Raw genomic sequence first — 23242 nt, 5'->3', positions numbered from 1 at the left:
TCTAACTTTATAATGTTATAAACAAGAATTGTCATTCCACTCGGGTGGACAGCAAACACTCATGTTATTGAACGCTTTAAAGACTTCAAATTAACAGAAGCTAAGTGAGCACTGTAATCATTCATCTAGTACATATTAATATCTCTAAATGAAGATTTTAGATTGTGCTCTAGAGTTAACACAGATCAAGAGATCTCTGACTAGTATATCTTCATGAACAAAATGTGAGTATTGTGCTTCTGTGACAAAGGACATCACATCTATGACTTGGCACCTGCCCGCACAATCACAGCAGGACAGGACTGGAGTAAAATCCATGTTTGTAGCACTTCCTGAGGGCAATTCTTAACTTGGGTAAGATTTAGAAAGACCTTTAAATGATTTACATTTTTTTCTGTAGTTTGTAATGAAAGTCCCTGAACTATATGATGGGATGATAAACATCCACATACTGTGGTCTCCTAAATCATTTTCCTCTCTTTCCCAGAGACAGATTTCCCTTCCCATAACTCAGAGATCCACAATCAACACAAAGCAATCTAACCTGTGAAGACAATAGTTTCCCCTAGCAAACAATCTCTATTAATCGCATCCACATGTTGTCATGATCCAAAAGAACATGGGGCACAAGGCACCGCAGACATCTGCCTCTGAAAAGGATGGGAAGGGTCCCCTCCTGCCACCAAGCACAACTGGCAGTATTCAGAGACAGGGTCATACCCCAGTGTCAAAGCCTCAGATGTTCCACCAAACCAATCTCACAATTTTTGCTTTTTTCCCCCCCCTCTCTATTTCCTAGTGTGCTTTTTCTTGATGCTATTTGGGGTACTGTGCATAAGGGAATATCCCGCTGCTCTAATACTCATGTAACATTTCTGTGGAGTGCTCTGCTGACTAGGATGTGCAAACCATCTGCACCAAAGGAAAATATGACAGAGGCCATTTGAGGTGAACGATCCCTTAGACAGGGTCGCTGCTGGTGCCGTCCCACTGACCCACAGGGCGCCACGGGCAGCCCCCTGGACTCAGCCTCCTCTGCTCTCATCTGCCCACCCTGAATCCACAAATACTACCAGCGATCCAACAGCTCCATTTTTCCAGGGACTAGAAAATGATATTTTCAAAGCATACTGTCATCTTATATAGGGTATCGTTACGAGGAACGTCAAGTTTTCATAAACAGCAAATATCAATAGGAGCCTGATAAACTTAACCTATGGTGAAAGGTCAATGCTTGAAAGCTGATGGACTGAGTTTGGGCAAAGGAAGAGACATTATTCAACCTGATACCATCTTAGTTCTTCAACAGTCTCTTCCTAATAACTTCTTCCTGCTTATCTTTCACAGATCCTAACTGGGCCAAAGGATTGTGGAATACAAGTACAGATGTGCAAATCCAGTCATTCCTGTGCACAGCCCTTTGTGTTACTGCTTTGAATATATTCTACTAGCAAATGGATTAGGCTGAGTTTGCTCTGTATTTTTGAAATCTTCAGTCCTATTTCTTGAGGTTTTTTTCCTGAAAAAAACATATTTGTGGTATGAATCAAATTTTTGCCCTTTCAAAAAGTGCAACCAAAAGAAAGGATACCAACTGTCCTCTGAATGTGTCGCAATGTCCAGGTGAAGTTCAAACTGCTAAAAATGGAGATAAAACCAAAACAAAAATGTCTTGGTTTTGGCTGGGGTAGAGTTGATTTTCTTCCTAGTAGCTGCTATAGTGCTGTGTTTTAGATGTAGTATGAGAACGATGTTGGTAACACACTGATGTTTTGAATGTTGTTAAGCAGTCAAGGGCTTTTTGGTTCTACTGGCCTGCCAGGAAAGGGTGGGGAGGGCAGAAGAAGCTGTGATGAGCCACAGCTGACCCCAGCTGACCAAAGGGATGCTCCACACTGTACCATGTCATGCTCAGCCTGTAAAGCTGGGGGAAGAAGAGCAAATGGGGGATGTTCAGAGTGATGACCCTTGTCTTCCCAAGTAACCATTGCGTGTGATGCAATCCAGCTGTCCTGGAGATGGCTGAGCACCCGCCTGCCCATGGGAAGTGCTGAATGAATCCCTAGTTCGGCTTTGCTGGTGAGCGCAGCTTTTGCTTTCCCTATGGAACTGTCTTTATCTCAACCCATGGGTTTTCTCACTTTTGCTCTTGTGATTCTCTCCCCATCTCACCAAGGCAGGGAGAAGGTGAGTGTCTGCGTGGTGCTCAGCTGCCCGCTGGCTTAAAGCATGGCAAAAACCCAGGGCAAAAAAATGAACCTGTTTTTATCTCTGCTGCATTAGTAGGCTCTCCCATCATTCCAAATGCAGAAAGTGTACTTAGATATCTCATTATGCCACGTAGTAGCAATTTTTTTCCCATCTCTACACTGAACAGAAATCCAATGTTATAATTACTCCAGCATTCTAAGAATCTCCCTAAATGGCTGTATTGACAAAGTTTTATTTGATACTAAATTTTGATTTATATTTTAGTGATTTCTTTATTTTAAGCAAGGAAGCGGGGGAAGAATCCAAATTGTATTTGTTCACATGGAAAGCAAAAACATTTTTGAGAAAACTAAAATTAAACTTCAAGAGCTTTGATACGCTTCACTTTTTTGGTGTCTGCATGTATTATAAAAATAGAAAGGAATTTTTACTTGATGCATAGTTAAACTCCCTCAAGTTCTGTAGTGCCTCAGTTTGAATTAAGTTAGCATTATTTTCAAAAGGCTAAGAAACGCAACCATAGTTTAGCTCCGTTCAACCAAGCAGTGTCTGTGCTTTGAACTGACAGAAGCCTTTAAGTGCAGAAGCTGAGATAAGCTGATAAAGACGAAACCAGCTGCATCTGCAGTTACTTAGATCCAATTCAGACCAGCCCTATCGCACCACGAATCTCTCATATTCTTGCACGTTTTAAACCAGCATTACTGTGGGGTAGTAAATAGTAAGTTTGCACAGATAATGAGATCTCAGACCAAAAAAAAAGTTACTTCTTGGCTCCTGCTCCCCCAGAATATAAATTGTTACCACTGCAATAAATTCATTTTTGTGAACTGAAAATCTCAAAAAAATTTAATTGAGTTATTCATTGGAGGTTTCCCCTTTAGCATGGAGAGAGCTTTCCATCCCCAATGGAGTTTAGATGAAACAGAAGAGCATCATATTTTTGTTAGAGCACCTTTTTGTTACATGTGCAGTTGGCTACCATTGACAAGTTTGGCTGACTTGCACCGTACATAGAGGAAAAAGAGTGACAGTAGAACTATCCTCCATTCAGTCCTCCCTATAGCAGGAACTCAGGTGACAGACGAGTGTGGACAGGTGCAAACCACACTTTACTTTCCAGGGAAAACAAACACAAACAAAGCCCCACAAACAAATAAACAACAACAAACCAGACTGTTGGGTCCTGTTCCCCCACCAATTTAGAATTAAAACCACTGGTCAGATACCTTCTTTTTAGAGAACTAAAAAACTTTCTGCACACAACACCAGAAAATAAGTGGAGTAGGAAATGCTGCACCTGTGCCACCTGAGGATTCCCAAATACCAAGCAATCAGCGCAGAAATGAATCCACACCACCATACTCGCCCATGGTGTCCAAACCAGCTGAGTAAACCCACTTTAGCAATCTGGCCAGCACAACATCGTCCAGCTGCATTTTCCCCTCCTTGTGCTCACAAATGAACAACAGGAACTCCAGATGTAACTGGCCCTGCCGTGCCCTTATCAAAGTCGGTGCCACGCTGCAGCGCTAACAACTTTTGTAACAGCTTTTAATTCCAACAAACAAACAATGAGAAGAGCACGGAAATTAAAAACCAAAAACCCCCAAACACTCAGGTAATTCCATGTTGATTATACTTTTTTCTATGTGGCCACCACAGGCAATTTAGTGTTTTAAACTGATTTTGCGAATAGATTAGCTGTTAATGTAAAATTGTTAAGCAAATCATTTCAGCAGAAAACCATTCTGGGATGCAGTTATGGGAAGAAGTCACATATGCAAAACTAAGCTTTGCCCAATTGATTTCTAATTATAAAATCAGAAGCTCTAGAGTTTGTGGTTAATAGCCCTTCCCCTTCGCCTCCACAAATAAACTTACAGCGTGTACTCACACCCAAATACACATAAAACTCTTCCCCTTGTTTCAGTAAGCAAGTCTGTGTGCTGGCACTGCCCAGCTAAGAGTGAATCAGCCAATGCCTTGCTGAAGGCCATCTATGGAATTAAGTCTACAATGCCTCACTGATGACCAGCTGTGATACAGCAAATTGTTCCTTATAATAAAGCTACAATAATGGCTGTTTGGGGGAAAGAAAAGAAAAAAAAAAAAAGCCACAGACAGATTCTACAAGAGCTGAATAAATTTAAATACCAATATTGTATAATTACATAATTTTATGTTTTCCTTTGTAAAAAGATAGTGGCTAAAAATTTCCTGTATTTAATTAATTCATTCTTCAGCACCAAGTGTAGACTGCCAGGACATCTGAGTCTCTTGTCTCATTTTGTCTCTGCATGAAATTGGACTGTTCTCGGGATGAAAGCGAGCCAAATCGTACAGTTCTACATATTAAGTGTGCTCCACATAAGGATGCTTTCTGAGCACATTCTGACCCTTCAGCATAGACTAAAGTGGCATGAAGGGGAGTATACTTCGTCTATAATAGAAACAAATTAGAAAAAAAATCTTTATAAGATGTGCAAAAGCATCTGATTGCCAGGGCAGGTATACCTGTGTGCTTTACACAACAGCTGCATTCGGGGTATGTGCATGGGACTGTAGAAATTGATGACTTCTGGGTTTATAACCTCATAATGATACATTCATAAACATTGCAAATCTTTTCTTGGGGAATCTAAATTCCGTGCTGTGCTGTGTGGTTACTCAAATAATAAATTACTGCTCCTCATGACGGGAAGAATTGTGATCTATATAACTTGTAATCTCCATCACTGATATTTACAAATGAATGCACGTAATGATTTGGCTGCTAGAAATTTCATTCTGTAACATTTGTTGAAACTTAGTCATCTTCATTATTTTTCTCTCTAAAGTTGTAAAAAAAAAAATACAAGAAAATTGCTTTTTAAAAAGAAAAATATTTTCTTAATAGATTATTACTTTCTATTCTGGGCTTGATTTTCTACTGCATTATTCCACTTGCACACCTATGAGAGTCAGCAGAGCAGAGATGACATTTCTTGAACAAACAGGTCTTCCTCTGCTCTGTTCCCTTCCCATCCATTCAAACTTATACAAAGCAATCTGGAAAACAGTACCACAATTGAGTTGCATATTTCCAAGTAGCAGGTTTTTCCTCCTGTATTGCTAGCAGAGCAGCTTGCACGCCAGCAGTCAAATTTTGTGGTGGCATCACCCACAGATGTTTCAGAGAAAGTGAGACACGGGGAGTTGTCAGCCCACTGTGAATCAATTTATTCATTCTCACCAACTCGCCAGTCGATTTCATCCTTCAAGGTGCAAATTAGAAATACAGATGTATTCTGTGAAAAGCTTGCCGGCTTCAGTTTTTAAAAGCAAGTTAAGAGCCTGTTGGCTCTCCTCCAGAGCAGTATCAGTTTAACACTGGAGGAATACTTCTGCAGGGAGCCCATCCCCAGCTTTGAAGTGAACTTTATAAACACACATTTATATCAGTTATTATGTCTCTGCAGACCTAAAAGTCCTAAAGAACATCAGAGCCACAGTCAACACCTGGCAAAACGACTTCTGACTTCCAGCCACTTCTACCCCGTTGTCTAAACTACGTTTGACTTCGTTAGTGCTGGGGACCAGAACTTGCAGGACAGCAGCTACTCCTGCATCAATGAGAAGGAACTTTAGCCCTTTTTAGCTATGTATAACAGTGAGATATCTTGCACTAATTCAAGATACATTCTGTCTGCAATGACCCAGAATAGAAGGCAGAAGGAAACTGGAAAGCAACATATTTATTATTAAGTCATTACAGGTCTGTGATATAATAAGATGAAGAGCAACAAAGGATAAACCAGGGTACGTTACATGCGTTTCATATGCTCTACGAACTGCTGAGTGGAACAGTGCTCTGCTAATTTCTTCATATTCGCTGCAAGAACTTGCACCAGTTTACAGATAAATAAGACAATAAGTCTGTCAGGTTTTCTCCTACCCCTATACAGAAAGTTTTTTTTCTAACCTTGCAGAATTATATTAGTAACAGTGCAGAGTATTTGTTTAACTGATAGAAAGTACCTCAAATTTATTTGCCTAATTATGCCTCAATTTGAGCTAACTGTAAACGCTATGAAGAACAGGCAACCAACCCCAGTAGGCTGCTCTGCTGTTCTGGCTTATCAGTTGCAACAATGGTTTCTCCTGATAATATATTTGAGAGGATGAAAGCAGAAAACTCTGTAGGTAAGAAGAAGCAAAGAAAATGTTTCATTCACAATTTACTTGCTACCCATTTTTATTTAGCTAAGACTGCTTGGAGCAAAATATTTCAATCTAGCTCAGAGATACTGCTAAAATTTTTATTAATATGAATTGTTCTTTCTTTTTAAACCTTACAACTCAAATCTAAAAATACTACTACTCTGGATTCTGAAATATGATCATAGCTGAGAATGTAAGATTTTTCTACCAGACATAATGGCAATGCTGTCTCCTTAGTTTCATATTTACTCTTTATTTTAATACGCAGGTAATAATGATCGGTAGCTACATAAATGTAAATATCAGAGAATCCATTTTAATATAGAAGTGTAGAGACAAAGCCAGAAAAGCCAGAGGTCAAACATGTAAACTGTTATATGTGTATATTATTGCCCGTGAATTCCTGACTTGCTCTTGCAAATAGCCATAGGATAGTGACTCGACCAGGGTGAACAGCAGCCAAATTCAAGCAAAAGAGGAAAAACTGCATACAGCTTTCATTTTGGTTGTGGCACAAGAATGAACAACCTACTCTAAACCAAGACTCTTTCAAGAAGGGCGAACTACAAAGGCTTTAGGTGCTCCATGAATGTTTCCTTTGGAGCTACAGAAAAGCTTGTAATCAACTCCCTGTCTCTAGGGTAACTTTTAAAGCCTAACCAGAATTTCAATAATATTTTGCAGCTTGTATGAAATTGTTGCTATAAACCCAACTGTGGATGCACAGGTTATATTTAAGCCATATTTTGCGAACAAAGAAGTCAAAAAAAAAATCAGTTTTGAAGGGGCAAGGTTTTATCCAAATGAATAGGGCAGTGCATGCAGCTGGTTGACTTACAGCTAATATGGTACTTTCCAGAGCTTTTACCACACTTTGCTGATTGTTTGTCCAAGGCATATGGTTTGAACGAGCTGGGCAGTGCACAGTACAGCTGGCAGATCAGATATAAAAATCTGGCACTAAGCCTTAGAGTTATGTGTGACTAGGTATCAAATTTGCCTGAATTTGTGTTCTGATTTCTACTGTATCAGTGTAAATTTGACGTTACTTCAGATTCTACTACAGTAGATGCCCTTGTTTCTAATCTTGCAGCAATTAGATGTAGCGGACCCATGTCATGGAGGATAAAAGGGCAAAAGGGTTTTTTTTAGGGCAAAATAATTACCAAAAGCTTTAATTAAACAACCCCAGCATTTTAAAAACGGGCAAGTATCATTTTCTCTAGTACACAGATTGGGAAACAGTGACAGGTGCTGTTCCAAACACACATTAATTTCAATCAAGCAAAGAATGAGAAGGTTTTGGCAGCTTGTCTTGTTTTCACTGTTACCTCCCATAACCAGAGTCAACGGTTTCAGCCTCAGCTCTGACATTCACGAAGGTCTTAGAAGACTCTCCAGCAGTATCTGAATACAATTTTTGTATTAATTTAATAAATGAAGCATCATTTTTAGACTCTCAGCATAATAAAATCTCATTTGCACTGAGTAGATTCATAAATTCCTGCTGTTAAGAACTGTTTTCATCAGAAATGGGCCAGCTTCCCATGGTGTCCATTCATATTCCAGTTCTGAACTGCAGGAGGGTGTTTGTCAGTCACAAGTGTTCCGTTATTATTACAGAGTTTCCTTTATTGCTACTTGAAAAGCCAATATAGATACTAAAAGTGACTCTCTCATCTCAGGGTACATACAACTGTGTATTTCTGAGTATATAGTCACAGTTTTTCAGTGAAGTGCATCACATTTTTATGCCGCATGAGCTCAATGTAATGAATTAAGATTAAGAGAAAGAGAGAAGAGCAAGTTCCCCACTACAGACCAGCATGGCTGTGTAAAAGTACTAAGTCATGAAAGGTGTGTTGTAATGCAAACGCTTCACTGAACTCAAAGAGCATAAGAACAATGGACCTTTTCAAGCAAAATAAATAATGACTCATCTCAAACATTATTCTCTTTAGAAAGAAATTAGTTTTCAGGAATTCCTATTTGCAACAGTAGAAATCTCAAATTTGTGAGGTTGACTCATGTTTTAAATAACAATGAATAGCTCAAAGATGTCGTGGAAATATTTTTCAGTAAAAATAAAAATGAATTCCTTTGAAATCTTCATTTTTGCTGTTCCCACAAACTTTTCTTCACACTCCCTAGTTGGTCCTAATTAAAATAATACTGACCATGGGGTCAGCACAGATATGCTATATTGCTATATTTTAACCAAAAGTAAACAGGAAAGGATTTATTTTTGTACATCTCTCAAGCTTATCAACATCAAGGAGCATAGAGAGGGCGAAAAATAAGTATGAGGAAAAAAGGTTGCACGTTCTTGCAGTAGAAGTACTGCCACTAAGTTCTTGAACCTTTTGAAGACGACCCCATGAATAATGAATAAAATGTGCAAAGGCCACTTTTACAGGACAAAAGATCCAAACACAATAAAAATGTCAAATATATTGAAGTGTGTAGAAATTCATTTCAGTAGGAGCAAAGCAATATACAACTGGAAAGGATGTACAGTAGCATTTCTATATCAGCAAATAATACCATATGCTTGCATGAGTTCATGGAGCGGCTCTTCAGAAGGATGGCACGGCACATGTCCTGCCACATGGAATGAGCACAGCACCTCTGACTTCGCTGCTGGGGCCTTCGCGGTGTCTGCACTGCAGGGCTGGCTTTCCATTATTGTTCAGCTTTGTTTTTAAAACTGAATACATTACCCAGCCCCAAGACTTGACCAAATGTATAAATAAGCATTCCTTTACCTACAGGGCCTGATTTACAAACGTGCTTGAAGTGCATGTAGGAGCAACTGAAACACTGAATAATATTAAAAGCAGCTATATACAAAACAGGCTGAAGTATAGTTCAAACAGCATTGAGAGAAAAGTAAGGAATGTTCGAGGTCATCTCACCTACAAAGAAGTAGTGTCAGCAGAGGATTACAACATTTTATTTCCTAAGCAACTCTCAGGTCCACTATCTAGCATTAATATGGCCCTTAGCAGACGGCTTCTGAGATTCACAGAGACTTAGAAATCCACCAGCAGCTCTAGGCAACTGTAACTAAACTCTCTCTCCAGCCCTGAAACAACTAAATGCCTTTTTCCAGGTTTGCGCAAAAGCCGACAGCCGTCAGTTTGCATCTATTTCAGCCTTCCACGTCACTCGCCTGTAAAAATAGACACACCCTCTCACAGAATGCCTCATTTACAGTCACGCAGCCGACTGCCAGAGAACATGGGAAGCGTGCTGACAATTCCCTCATCCCACATTTTACTCATGTAATTAGGCAGGTATTGGAAAACCCTCTCCCCCAAGACCAGAACTCTGAACAGCAGCTTTCACCCCTCTTATTTCCATTCCCCTAGGTTATACCATTTCTCTTTATCCTTATTATTTTGCTCGTTGATATTTAATTTTTTGTGCAATGGGAAGAATTTTAAGAACAGACCCATTTCAAACTATTGGGACCCTTTGAATGAAGACCCTCTCCCTTCTGGAAGAGGAATACTGGCCTGAGCTATGAGCCCAGCGCAGGGATGGATCCACACTGACCTGCGTCAGGGGTCCTTTCTGCCTTGGCTGAAATTGCAAGCAGAGCGATGTGGTCTGAGTTTGTTCTACCAGTAAATAAACTCAAGAGATTATCAAAACCATTGGCCAAGCTACCTCACCCTCCATCGCTGTTTTAACTCAGGCTAACAAAACATAACTTTGTTATTGAAGGCTTAACAAACAACTCACTAAGCAAATTATCCCAGAACTCAAGTGTTATAATTGGAATAACTCGGTGGATATTTTCATGGTAATGCAAAATAGAAAAATCTTGACACAAAGACATAGAAACCCAAATCCAGACATCAATTACCAGGCTTTACATTTGATAACCATGGAATAATCTCACCACCTGAAAATGAAATTTAATAATAATCCAAAATTTGATCTTGGAGAATAAGCATATTCACACCACAAAATTCTCAATTACCAACATAAGCCTACCATTGCATTTAAATACACAAATAAGATCAAGCCTAACTTTTAAACTAGAACAGGAAAAAGAATGTCTTCACTAAGAGATCTAGCATCTCCTCTCAAATAAGTGTTGTGAAAATGACGGGTACCTTGCTGGGTTATACACTCTCACAATCCTGGTAAATTGGTTACAGCTGGAGAGTCACATCATCTCTCAGTATCATCTTTCTACGCGTTCTGTATTCACGAGAGCCCTCGATGCCAAAATGAGTGAAAATAGAAATAAGAATGTTCAATTCCACAACAAAAATAGAGACTGAAATGTTTCATTGTAGGCCTACCACACAGTAGCCTTAAACGTGTCTGCTCTTGAAACCTGTCCTTGGCTTTGGATCTGCAGTTCTGTATGGCTTTTGTTGTCTCTCACTTCAGCACGATTTATGTCAGAAGGTTTGGAATAAATTAACTGTTCGACAGTGTATTGCAACCAAGATGATTCTAAAGACATGCTGATTTCTTTTCATTCCCTGCCCCCCCCCACTCCCCTTTAATTTTGCTCAACCTCATAAGCTAAAACCTATATCAAGATGTGGGTTTGAGTCTTCAGTGGGAAAAAACTAGAATTATTATAGAAAGGCAGTAAAGTCCTGCCAGAAGAAAGTGGTTAAGTAATATGCTAGATATATCTATATATATACACACACACCAAGACACATATACACACACTTAGACTAATATACATATTCTCCTGCAGTTCTGTATTCATCAAATGGAATACCCTGTAGTAGAAATGCAGTACTAATAACTCAAAATAGCACTTCTGTTCGAGTTGCCTTCTACAAGCTTATTTGAGTTCTAAGTGTGTGCTGAAACTCTCTCTTTGAATGCCCAGGTCTGTTTGAAGGTTAGCGTTCGGTCCCATGGAGATAAAGGAAAATGTGCCAACATTTGAGATATTTGATTACCTGTATAAAATTACGCTTGCTCATTTTTCCTAGGCAAGATACTCTTGGGTAAAGTTATATTAAAGAGGGAATAGAAATAGTGTACATCCAAAGAAAATATTTTCCAATTATGCTTCACAAGATGCAGAAAATATTACTTGTGATAGAGGATTATGAATGAGATAATTACTGAGAGCCTGATGTACCTAAAGCTACAATAAAGGAGAGAGAAAAACATTAATAAGTGGTTATTGACTGTTCTTCCTGCTCTTTGTAATAAAAGGCCAGAACAGTACCAAGGACAAACCCTTCCACAGTGTGGCTGTGATACATTATATACAAGAATACCTTTCCTACTTACATGGCCCATGATTAATTCCTATAAATGAAACCATATCAGCTTTTAAGACCCAAAATGCTTTATGCCTCTCAAGAAAGGCTCAATAAGAAGTTTTTCATATTAAAAGTTAATTGAAAATAATACAGATTTTGAAATACATATGATGTTTAATCTATAAAATTATTTAATGTCACATATTCCTAAGGAGCGAGCCACACTTCTGAAAGAGTTCAGACTAACATTGGGTTGGGAAGGCACAGAATGAGACAAGATTATGACTTTTAGAAACTAAATTATGTGTCACTATGACTTTTTGATTCTCCAATGAAACAAATGACGACTCAATTATTTCTGAGAAGCTCTAGCCAAGAATATTTGAGCTTCCACGTGCAGTATTTCAATAGAGGTGTGATCAATAGAAAAGATGATATGAAACGGATTTTAAGTAGCTGCAGCTCTTTTCCTGCTGCAAAACAGAACTTGGCGCACCATGCAAAAGTACCTTTGCCGCATTTAAGAGAAATTTTGGCTCACAACGCTGCTGCATCAAGTGTGAAGTCACAGCCACTGCAGATAAGGTTACCAGTATTTCTAAAAGCACGACAATGGTCACAAACATTATGAGAGTCAATCTACACAGAGAGGAAGCTGTGCGAGTCCTGTGGGGTTCTCACGCTCCTGTGCTTAATTGCAGAAAGGGTAACAGCTTCACTAATGAAACACTTGCCCTACCAATCAGTGTGGTTCACTCCTCTTAACAGGAATCTTTTAGCGTTCTCTTAGATGCACACAACAGCCTGTGCATACACACAGCACGCACACCAGTGTTCATCTCGGGGTAGTCGTTGCTTTTCCCTTCACATTCCTGCCTCCACCAGACACTGCATAAACTGTACGTAAGGATTTACCTTAGGTACATTAAGACAGACTCAATACCAAATTTGGAATGAATTTGACCTATTGAATCTGAAGCAATTCCAAGTATCTGGAAGGCTGGACCCCTCAACATTATCTTTATTAACTAAAAGCGCTACTGCAAAGCATGCAGCTTCACAAAGCAGAAATGCAGGCTCGGTAACAGAACGTATCACAGGACGTAATAAAGACAAGTGCTTTATAAATCAAGTGGCTGAGAAAATAATAAATTAAGGATTAACTATTACTGGATTATTGGTTTCCCTGAAAATTTTCAAACAAGCCATCCTGAGAGATTGCTTTTGATAGTGTCTCGTGGGTACAATGAAACACATGAGCACTTGATGACTGTGTCGTGTTTATTACAGCAGGAAGGTCGCCAAGAAAAGAGCCTCCTGAGGTCAGTGCTGTGTCCTCCAGCAGCTGTGACCCGCCGGGGCTGCAGAGACTCAGAGCTAAACACCAAGTGCACTGGCGGGTGAGTCAGGACTTGTGTTCTTCCAGGCTGACAATCTGCCTTCCTCAGGTGACACCAGAGCTTTCCTCCTGCAAAGAAACTATGCTTGGAAACTGCACTTTAAGGCAGAACAGTGCCACATTCGCACGTTTTCGAGCGGGGAAAGTACCTCTTATGTTCTCTAGCCTTTCTGCAATTTACAGAATTTAAAAATGTATTCCTGATTCTATACAGATATTAGTTGGAATAAATACTGACTCAGTCATAGTACTGGGTTTTTTTTACTTTGCAAGTATGAAACATTTCATAACATTCAAAGCACTGCAGGGAACCTATTGCCTCAGAGCGGGTCTCTAGCATGACTAGAGCAAAATCTTCCTTTACTATCCATCAGACTTTGTCCCATTGCCTCTTACAGTATTTGTTCAGAAAGCATGTGATTCAGATAGAAACATTACTCACAAAAAGTTCCCTTGAAATTCAAATATGTGTTTATGCATATACAGTACACAATTCCTGGCATTCCTTTGCTTATCAGTAATGTGCAGTAACTAGCAGGTGGTCTTCTGAAGTGACAGAATTTAGACCAATTACAAAATGATTCCTTAATGGGATCACCAGTGCAGTTGCCTTCTATATAGAATAAGCAACCTAACTCTGCCTAATGATTTTTCTCTATTTATTTTTGAGGTATGGTAACTCCCACTGTGTTAGTAAGCCTTATATTCAATATATATTTAAGGGTACATATATTTGTTATTATATCACATTTAAGTTGCTAATAAATTGCATAGGACACATCTCTTGCAGCACGTCCCACACTTGAAAAGTAATCACATGGCTTCTTAGACTTCCTGATCATATTCCGCCTTTACCCCCTGCGATACCATCGCTGCTTAGCTAGAGACAGCACCAGAGAATGGGAAAGCTTGTCCTCTGGTGCTGCCGTGGACTAGAGGCATCACTGTGGACATTGAAAATAACATCTCCCCATGCCACCTTTCTACATTTATGTTTTCTTCCTCAGTTACAGTCTGCTTATCCTCTTTAGACAATAACTGATTTGAGGTGGGAATTGTCCCCTACTCAACAAAATGGAAAAAAAAATAGCTAAGGCTTCTTAATAAAAGTGACCGTATCACCAGTTCTCACATTTACTGTGACCTGGTGGACCATTCCTTGTTTGCTGTAGTTCAGTTTATGGAAATGCCCTCCATGAGTGCTTTGCTTCAATAATTTGCACAAGAAACAAGTCCATCCTGAGGCCCCTTTAGAGGTATCCAGGGATTACATCTCAGTTTGGTCTGTAAATCTTTTGTGCCAAGTAAAATCCTGGTATATGCTCTAAATGATTTAAGTCACTTCTGTTTATTCATATAAAAACTAAACAAAAAGTCCTTTTATATTTAGATCAGCACCTGCTCTGGGTTAATCAAATATTCTAAACAAGTACCTGGGTTATCCAACAAAATAATCAAGACCCATTCATTAACCGAAAAAAAATTGAAATATTGTGTTGGCATTAAGCCTTGTTTCAGATGATTTAGAATGAAGGAAGAAACACAAACATTTGCCTCTGGACGTTGTATTTTCTTGTCTGTATGACAACAATAGGAATGCAAAGTGTGCCAGTGGTCTGCATTAAACGCTTTAGACTGCACAGTAATCAGAGAACAGGTTCCTGCAAACAGGCAATTAAAAAAATAGAGAAGGGCATAGCAAGTATGTCAGTAATTGTATTTAGAAAACTTATTCTGTAAAAATACAGTAGATTTTCATTAAGTTGAGTAATATCAGATTCTGAGTATTCTACGCCATGCTTTAACATAAAGAATTACACGTTGCATCAATTATTTTACAGATTATCCCAAATTAATTTAAATACAGGGTGTTTTTTTTCATTCACTTTAATATCATGATTTCTTATGTTGGATATATAACATCATAGCTCTTAATGATGCTTGTAGGTTGATGACCTTAGAAAATAGTTTGATAGAAGAACTATGGTTTGTTTCAGCTCCTCTGTGTGCCTCACGTCTGGATGCCCAGCACCAGCACTGCATACACTGAAATTCACCTTTTCTCACTTGCTAACAATCCCCCTATTATATGTAAGCAGTTAGCTCAGCAAGGGAAAAAAATTAGCTCGTATGGTTTCTGGATTTAAACCAGCATACAACTGGGTTGAACCGCTAAGAAATGGCTGTTGCTGGTTGTGCCCAGAGCTGAGCTCCTTGCCTCCAGTGATCTGAGTCAGTCTTATTGCAGTTATTCCGGCTCCTTGGGGCCATCTAACAGCAACACGGCCAGTTAGCACACAAACCCTCTGCTTTGCTTCTATTCACCAGGGGCTGGTGCGGAACAGCTACCGAGCTCAGACCCTGAGACAAGAAAAGGGATTTCTTATGTTGCCCCTAATGATTCCTGTGGTTAATTCAGGAATAGGACTGAGATTCTCTAGGGAGAGCTACACTTTTTCTCAGCCGCTGGCATGACTGCTGGAAAATAAGGGCTTTGAAAGAAATCATCCAAGGGGGATCTTTACACTAATAGAGATTCCTCAGTGAAAAGTTATATATTACTCTATATCACTACAAGTATTTTCCTCAGGTATCACCAAGAGGCTACTCAGATACCTAAATATTTGCTTAAATACCTTTAGGAAAGTTATCCACATTCATCTTCAATGCCACATACCCCACACGTGGTTTTCAAATAATAGCTACCTTTAGACACTGCCTAAAATAATTATTGCAGCAAATTATTTCTGTAGCGAAGCTGACTGCTTCACATCCAGATTAAATTGCGCAGTATCAACGCCCCTGGCTTTGTCCAAAAAAACCCATCAAAAAATAAAGACCCTCAAGCTGTGAAGTCGTTGGTCTGATGCATAACACACGTTCTTTTACTTTATCAGAATAGGAAGAAAAACAACCCCAAACCCGCTCTTTTAAAACAGAACTTCCAAGAAACAAAATGTATGCAAACTCTTCCCTGTCATTTTCAAATGCAAACTAATTTTTCTTGTGGTTACTGTGAATGGATATTTGTTATACCCTAAAGATACAGAGGTGTCCAGCAGGTAAGAGGCAGCAGACACTAAAGGAATTAGTGCCAAACCATTTCTCATTTTAATGCAAAATTATTGTTAAAGTTTTCATTACATGAATCCTTGGCAAATTGAGGAATATCCCATCAGGACTTGAAAACAACAAATACACCCTTTCACTTGACTGGTTGAAAGGCAATTTGTTCTGTCACTTTTGGGAAGTCACTACTCTCCGATAGCTTTTCGGTGGCCTATAGGAAATTTGTTTGCCAAGTTCAGAAAGGACAAACTTTTAGCAAAAGAACACCATCACAACTGGCACTAATTGGTAGTTAAATTGACAAGTGGAACTGAAGCATCCTGACAGCACCAGAGGTGGGCCCTACAGGTAGAAATTGAAAACCGTTTACTAAAGGGATGTTGGAAAGAGTAAACGATCATAGGGCATCTGCACAATATCATGTGCAAGGCTCTACTTAATTTTTCATCCTGTCACTTCAGCGTTTTGCATTCAGACTTGGAAAACATTTCAATTCATCGTGAGAAAGATAAAGTGTTGAGATCAATATATTGAACAAAAGTACACGAGCTTCTAATTCTTCACAAACAAAAGATATTTTCTATGTTAGCTACTTTTTCTTTTCAGAAGATTAGAAATCTTTCTGGCTTTATAAAAATATGACAAGGAAATTGAGGAGAATGATGTTAAAGTAGCATTAGGGGATCCAAATGCCTAAGCACACGCTGTGTAATCATGTCCACCGTGGATACAATTTGAAAAATAGACCAAAAAACACACAAAAAACCAACACAAACAAACAAACACAACAAAAAAACCCCGACCCAACTTTTGGAAATTATTCTATACTTATTGTCTATGAAGTCTAAAACTTAGAATGCAAACCACAAAGATGTTCCTACTTCAGCGAACAAAATCCGGATGGCTCAGAAGGTGCCTGGTGTTCCGCAGGCTGACCCTGCACAAGTACCTTGACATTACAATGCATTCCTTTAAAGGCTTCCCACAGTAATGGCCCATACTGGCATGTGCCGCTTTTTTACTCTATTGTTTCAACAGATGAAAGGTCTCTGAATGTATTACCAGTCCAGTGGTATTGGCTGGCATACAAGTGTTGGGACTCTACTTGAATTTTGTATATATCATGCCCCAGACTGGAGATGAGGGAGCATGAAAGCATTCAACCTTATTAGTAATACTTCCAGAAATAAGATCTTAGGGTCTGGAGATATAGCACATTTGTTAACTCTAAGAGAAATCAGTACAATGATTTTTACACTGTATTAGAAAACGTAGATGCAGTTGGCTCACTTAATTCAAACTGCCCTTGTTTAAATGTATATGTTCTGAGAAGAAATTTCTCAGAACTTCTACTTAGTTGAAAAGAAACAAATTAAATATATGTTTAAAAATCACTACTTTTATCAGGATTCTATAAAATGTATACTATATTTATTGTCTTTCAGCAAAATTTAATTAAGATGATTTTTTCCTCAGAGCTACTTCTACTCGTGCTTACTAAGCTGCTTCAGACCATGTAAAGTGGAGCATTCTCTGAAGCATATACAGTCATCTCCTTCACAAGCACGAAAGTCTGGGGGAATTAATATTTTCCATCAAGAATACAGTAGCAAAATAAATGATACATTTCAGCTTCTGGGAGTTTATTAAACATAAGTAGGAAAATTAGTGTATAATTATGGTTGCAAAACAACAACAAAAAGCTAAGGCTCAGAAAGCAATGTTGACTTAGCAACATTTCCAATATTGAATATTTCATGGCATGCGTTTAAATCATAGACAGCAAAACATACAAGCGTATATTAGAAGAAAAAGAGGAGAATCTATATAATATGGTGTTCTGATGTCTGTTGTTCTAACTGTGGAAACTTTAACAATGCATTAATGTAGGACCGTGTAATACCCTATGTAGCCTATGCTGGGGGTATATTACATGTATATTTCACAATAATTCATCCCCAAAGTAATAAGAGCCTAAGCTACAAATACTTCTAGTTTGTATCACTTGAGTACAACAGTATTTCCAGGCAGCCATTACAATCACAAGCTCAATACAGGAATAAAAATGAAAACATATGGAAAGAACTTGTTTAATTAAAACCTTGTTTACTTTGCATATATGTATCACTAGTACTTCAACAGAACTATTTATAATTTTAAACAAGCAAGATTTTACCATTTCCTTGTTAAGAGATAAAATGTATGTTGGCAATGAAATCAAAGATTGCATAAAGCATGTATAATGTAGAACATACAGCTTGAAGCTATTTATAAGTGCTCTCTGCGTTTCCAGGTTTGGTTTTTACAGTAGCGCAGCCTGAAGCACTTAACTGTGAAAACATGATGCCTCTCTACTGCTCCTCCTACAGGAAAATTATGTCTCCTCTAAAGGCCTGAACCTCAGCCCGTACATCAAGGGAAAAATCTCTGTTGCTCTAAAAAGCAAAAGCTTTCTAGCTCCTCGTTCTACCAGCCATACACAAAAACTTCTGCATTTAAGAGTGAAAAGACACATACCATGTAAGTCAGGAGCAAGGACACAAAACTCCACAGTTACAGATAAAAAGGGTCTACCTGAGACTGCACTGCTGAAGAGCTGGCCGGGCCGTGTTCTTTCTGAGCCTCGGTCACTCTGGCTGGTTCTTCGCCTGTTGAGGCTTTTCAGAGCAACTCCTGAAGAGCCAGCACGGCTGCTCCACCAACCACACAGCCAGGACACCGCAGCTCTGCAGGTGACACACGTGCTGCCCTTCCCTGCCCACACACCGCAGCTCCGCAGGTGACACACGTGCCGCCCTTCCCTGCCCGCACACCGCAGCTCCGCAGGTGACACACGTGCTGCCCTTCCCTGCCCGCACACCGCAGCTCTGCAGGTGACACATGTGCCGCTCTTCCCTGCCCGGACACCGCAGCTCTGCAGGTGACACACGTGCTGCCCTTCCCTGCCCGCACACCGCAGCTCCGCAGGTGACACATGTGCCGCTCTTCCCTGCCCGCACACCGCAGCTCCGCAGGTGACACACGTGCCGCCCTTCCCTGCCCGCACACCGCAGCTCTGCAGGTGACACACGTGCCGCTCTTCCCTGCCCGGACACCGCGGCTCCGCAGGTGACACACGTGCCGCTCTTCCCTGCCCGGACACCGCGGCTCCGCAGGTGACACACGTGCCGCTCTTCCCTGCCCAGCTCATTTTACACACCTCTCATCACAGAGACTGTGTGTAAAATACGCAATGTATTACTTTGGGACTGGAAATAAGTACATTTTTAAAAGTCTGAGGGAGGTTTTGGGAGAAACCTGGGAGTGCTGCCAGAGGAGCGTTATCACAGAAACAGCACCTATCCGACTGATCTTTAGTGTTTGTATCTGGACTTCGTTGCTCGTTCATTTAGTGCTAAGCCAGAGAATATTTAAACACACACACTCCAAAAAACAAACCAAAACCAACACAACCAAATCCAAAACTTTTATCACCTTCTTTCTCTCTTTTGTTCTTTCCAAACCTCTGTTAACACATTAACTATCCCAGGTTTTTCCCTAAAAAACTCTTAAACCAGGTCCTCTCCCATTTAAAACATCACAAGTAACACGTTACCTAAAACAGGAGGTACAATTATATACCCCAAACCCAGTTTTCCAATGATTTTTAACTCTATTATCTCTTTCACCGTGAATTCAGCGGCTGTCTCCTGTGAAAGAAAAATGGCATTTGCTACAGCACACCTTTCCCAGCACATCTGCCACGGTGCTGTGAACGCATGCAGGGGAGAGCGAGAAAATGCAGCCGTGTATATCAAGTAAAAGTTCTGTCTAACTAATCAAGTCCAGAGGGACAGCACACGGCGTCACCAGACACATCGCTCTACACTCGAATGAGGTTGCCGGCCACCGAGAGGCCACAAAACTGCTGACAGCAACATCCAGTGCGTGGACTCTGCTAAAGTAGGAGCCGTAGCTTGATAAAGCACTTGCCGGCGTCAATGGGTGAAAAGAAAAAGAAGTACGTCACATGAACAAAGTTACTTCTTAAGTTTCTCAAAACTGCATGTATACCTTTCTATTTGTACATGGAATTTATTACAATATCATGTGTCAAAATAAATGCATTAATATAGATAAAAAGGAAAAACTAGAATGTTCATAGCGTTTTATAGAGAAATCTCAAATTCAGAAAGCACCCTAAGAGATGAGTATTCATATACCTTTTTTACAGATGTGTTAACTCAAGTAGAGCTGTTTATTTTAAATTTGAGCTTGATCCTACTGAACACAATGATGAAAACTGACATTATAAGTGCATATTGTTCAAAGAAGGTTCGTGAATGAAAGCAAAGCGTTTTCTTCTGTGTTTTACTCGAGCCACTGAAGCAAACCACCATGCTTTAAGAAAGAAGTCACATTAAATCCTCCTATTAGTCTCACCCCAGATTCTTTCATTTATTAAAGCAAATATATTGGGAATGCATTTATTAGTATATATGCATGCAGAACAGCAACAAACAAGTACTTTTGAAGAGCATGCAGTTCTATTGCTACACTTAAAGCTCTGAAAAAGGTTTTTACACCTAGAAGCTATTTATCCCGGAAAAACAGAGAGGCCTAATAGAAGATATTATGTATTTTAAATTGCAATGGATAAGAAAACAGTGAGGGTGACAGAGGGCAAACCATTGCCCAGCTTTGTGGACCAGGAGAGAATCTGGCTTGTGACGTTCTGTACTCCTTCAAGTTTTGGGAAGAAGGATTCCCAAGAACTACAACTGAGGGATTTGCTGCTTTATAGTCAGGAAGGATTAAGCGCAGCTCTGAAAGATGCGGAACACCTCTGTTCCATTGACTACAGCAGAGTTTGAAGGTGCCCATAGTACTCGTAAACCTTAGGAAAGAAAAATAAGTCGGAAGTATGGATGATTTTTCTGGAGAGAGGGGGAAAAAAAACAGACAAGAATTACAAGAATATTTTAAGCCATTTTCATGAATAAACCAATGTTTTCTCCCTATGGGAACACATTTCACTTTTTGCTCCTTTGCATCTATATCATACAGTGTTTTTATTATACAGCAGTCTCAACAAATAGATTATCACTCCATTTTAGAGTAGCTAATGCTATTCAAAACACCAGCAGAAGATGGGATAATGTTTTTTTATTGGGTTGGCTTAATAATTTGAACAACTCAGGATATCATATCCACCTAAAAAAAGCTACATCCTGAAAATCAAAGTACTTCCAAGTACGAACTCCAGATTCTCCCTAGTTACTCAAAACCAACTCAAAACCATTTTAAAAGCTTGACCATAATATTCTGAAAAAGAATGAGTTGGATAAAATATTTTAGGATCTGAAATCAGCGTATTGCTATCACTCTGAAATTAAGATATATTGCTATCTCTCTGAAATTAAGATATATTGCTAACCACAGAAAATCAAATGAGAACAGATATATAATACCTGATATAAATGTATATTAAGACAGCACTCAGAAGTCACTGGATATAAAGCTCATTACATTTTCTGACCCTAAGCTTTGACTGGAAAGGGGCTACACCAGGGAGAATTTAGGAATGCACTTGTTCTGTGTTCTTTCCAGTAATAGATATGGCAATAGTGCCAGTCCCTATGTTATACTATATGCTATTCATTTAGCCAGAGAATTTAAAAAAATCATGAAATTAACTGATATCCATCATTTTTGTTCTCCAGATGTTTTATTGTCATATTACCCGGCTACTGAAATTGAGTAATGTACCTGCTTATTTAAAGAGAACTGAACTTCAGTGATAAACAATCAAGGTATTTATAACTGCTCACTATAGGTCAAACAAGCATTTAGGAACAGATAATTATTTCCAAGGATAATTCTGAAGATAATTCAATTCCTGATGAATGCAGATGGCCCATGATCTCTTTTCAGAGAAACCGCAAGGCTGATTCACTCACTGGGGATAATTCACCGAGCTACAGAATAACCTAATGCATGGCAACAATGAAAGGTTGAAGGCAACAGGCAAGCTAGGACACATAGAAAAACATGATCATTTTCCTTTCATTGTCTTCCTAACTTTGAAAGTAAATTACCAAATCTGTGGCAATAATGTTATTACATATTTGTGCAAATCATGACCTCCCTATAAAGTAGTACCTTATAATTTGCTGTATATATCACACTTTTCTATTTGTTTGTGTTTTTAAAAATTCTCAGACTATAAATAACTTCCTTGTAATCAGGCAGGAGATAAGTCATTTTCTATAGGTGTAACAACCTTTCTGAATGTACGGAGCATATTTTGAATGACTAGGAACATATTACAAAAAGCTGCTTTGGTGAAAATGTTCAGCAGACAGAGGTGAAGATTGGAGACTAACAGTATGAAAGGAAGGATGTGTACATGCCCATGTACTTCTGTCATATTGAGTATGTATAATTATGTTGTAAACAGCAGATTAGCTAAACAGGAAACCACATTCCCTAAAATGAGGTACATTAAAATGGACAAATGTATGAATATTAGAGGAAAACATAAGAATAACAGAGCAACTTCAGTCCAAATGACTGAAGACCTTCACACGCTATACATTTACACACTCAAAGAGGAAAAACAAATGTTGCCTTACCCGGCCAACTAGTATTGGTTCAGGTCCAGAAAATTCTTCTAATACAAACATTTGATTCCAAACCCAGCCTCTCTTGGAACGGTTCAAAACTCTTTGTTCTTCAGTTAGCATTTTTAGTCCTGTACTGGATCCAATTGGTAGTACTTGAGGTTGATTCATTGGAGCCATATAAATGGAAGGAAGGACAGTAATCCATAATATTATTAATGGAGTCCATGTATCCATAAGCATTTCCGTTAGTCTTTCTGGCATTGTACCACGAGCTACGCAAATCACCGCAGAAATGAAATTCTTATTTTGCTTTCCTCCAGACTGTAGCAATCCAATTCATCATGCAGTACTGAACATTTACTTACAGCTCCTCCATGTGTTTACAGCACAGTGAATGTAAAAATAGCTTGGATTACAAAAACGTGATCCATTGAGTTTTCCAGTCATTAAACATTCCTGGTGGGGAGGGAAAATAAATAGAAAAAGTCAAATCAGTGACTAAG

General features: G+C 39.2%; 1 protein-coding gene across 1 annotated transcript in view; it reads right to left on the bottom strand.

Moving 5' to 3' along the window:
* CDH8 (cadherin 8) overlaps nucleotides 1-23011 on the bottom strand; it is a 126526-nt gene extending 103515 nt beyond the window's left edge. Inside the window, exon 1 of the mRNA XM_082062834.1 lies at nucleotides 22749-23011. Within this exon, the coding sequence (XP_081918960.1) occupies nucleotides 22749-23000 (252 nt within the window). The 5' untranslated portion in view covers nucleotides 23001-23011. The remainder of the gene's footprint in view (nucleotides 1-22748) is intronic.
* Between the last annotated feature and the right edge of the window lie 231 nt (nucleotides 23012-23242).

The sequence above is a fragment of the Streptopelia decaocto genome (assembly GCF_964273445.1).
Source record: "Streptopelia decaocto genome assembly, chromosome: 11".
In the NCBI taxonomy this organism is placed as follows: Eukaryota; Metazoa; Chordata; class Aves; order Columbiformes; family Columbidae; genus Streptopelia; species Streptopelia decaocto.
Note: the sequence above shows the minus strand (reverse complement) of the source record. Positions and strands in the feature narration are given on the sequence as shown.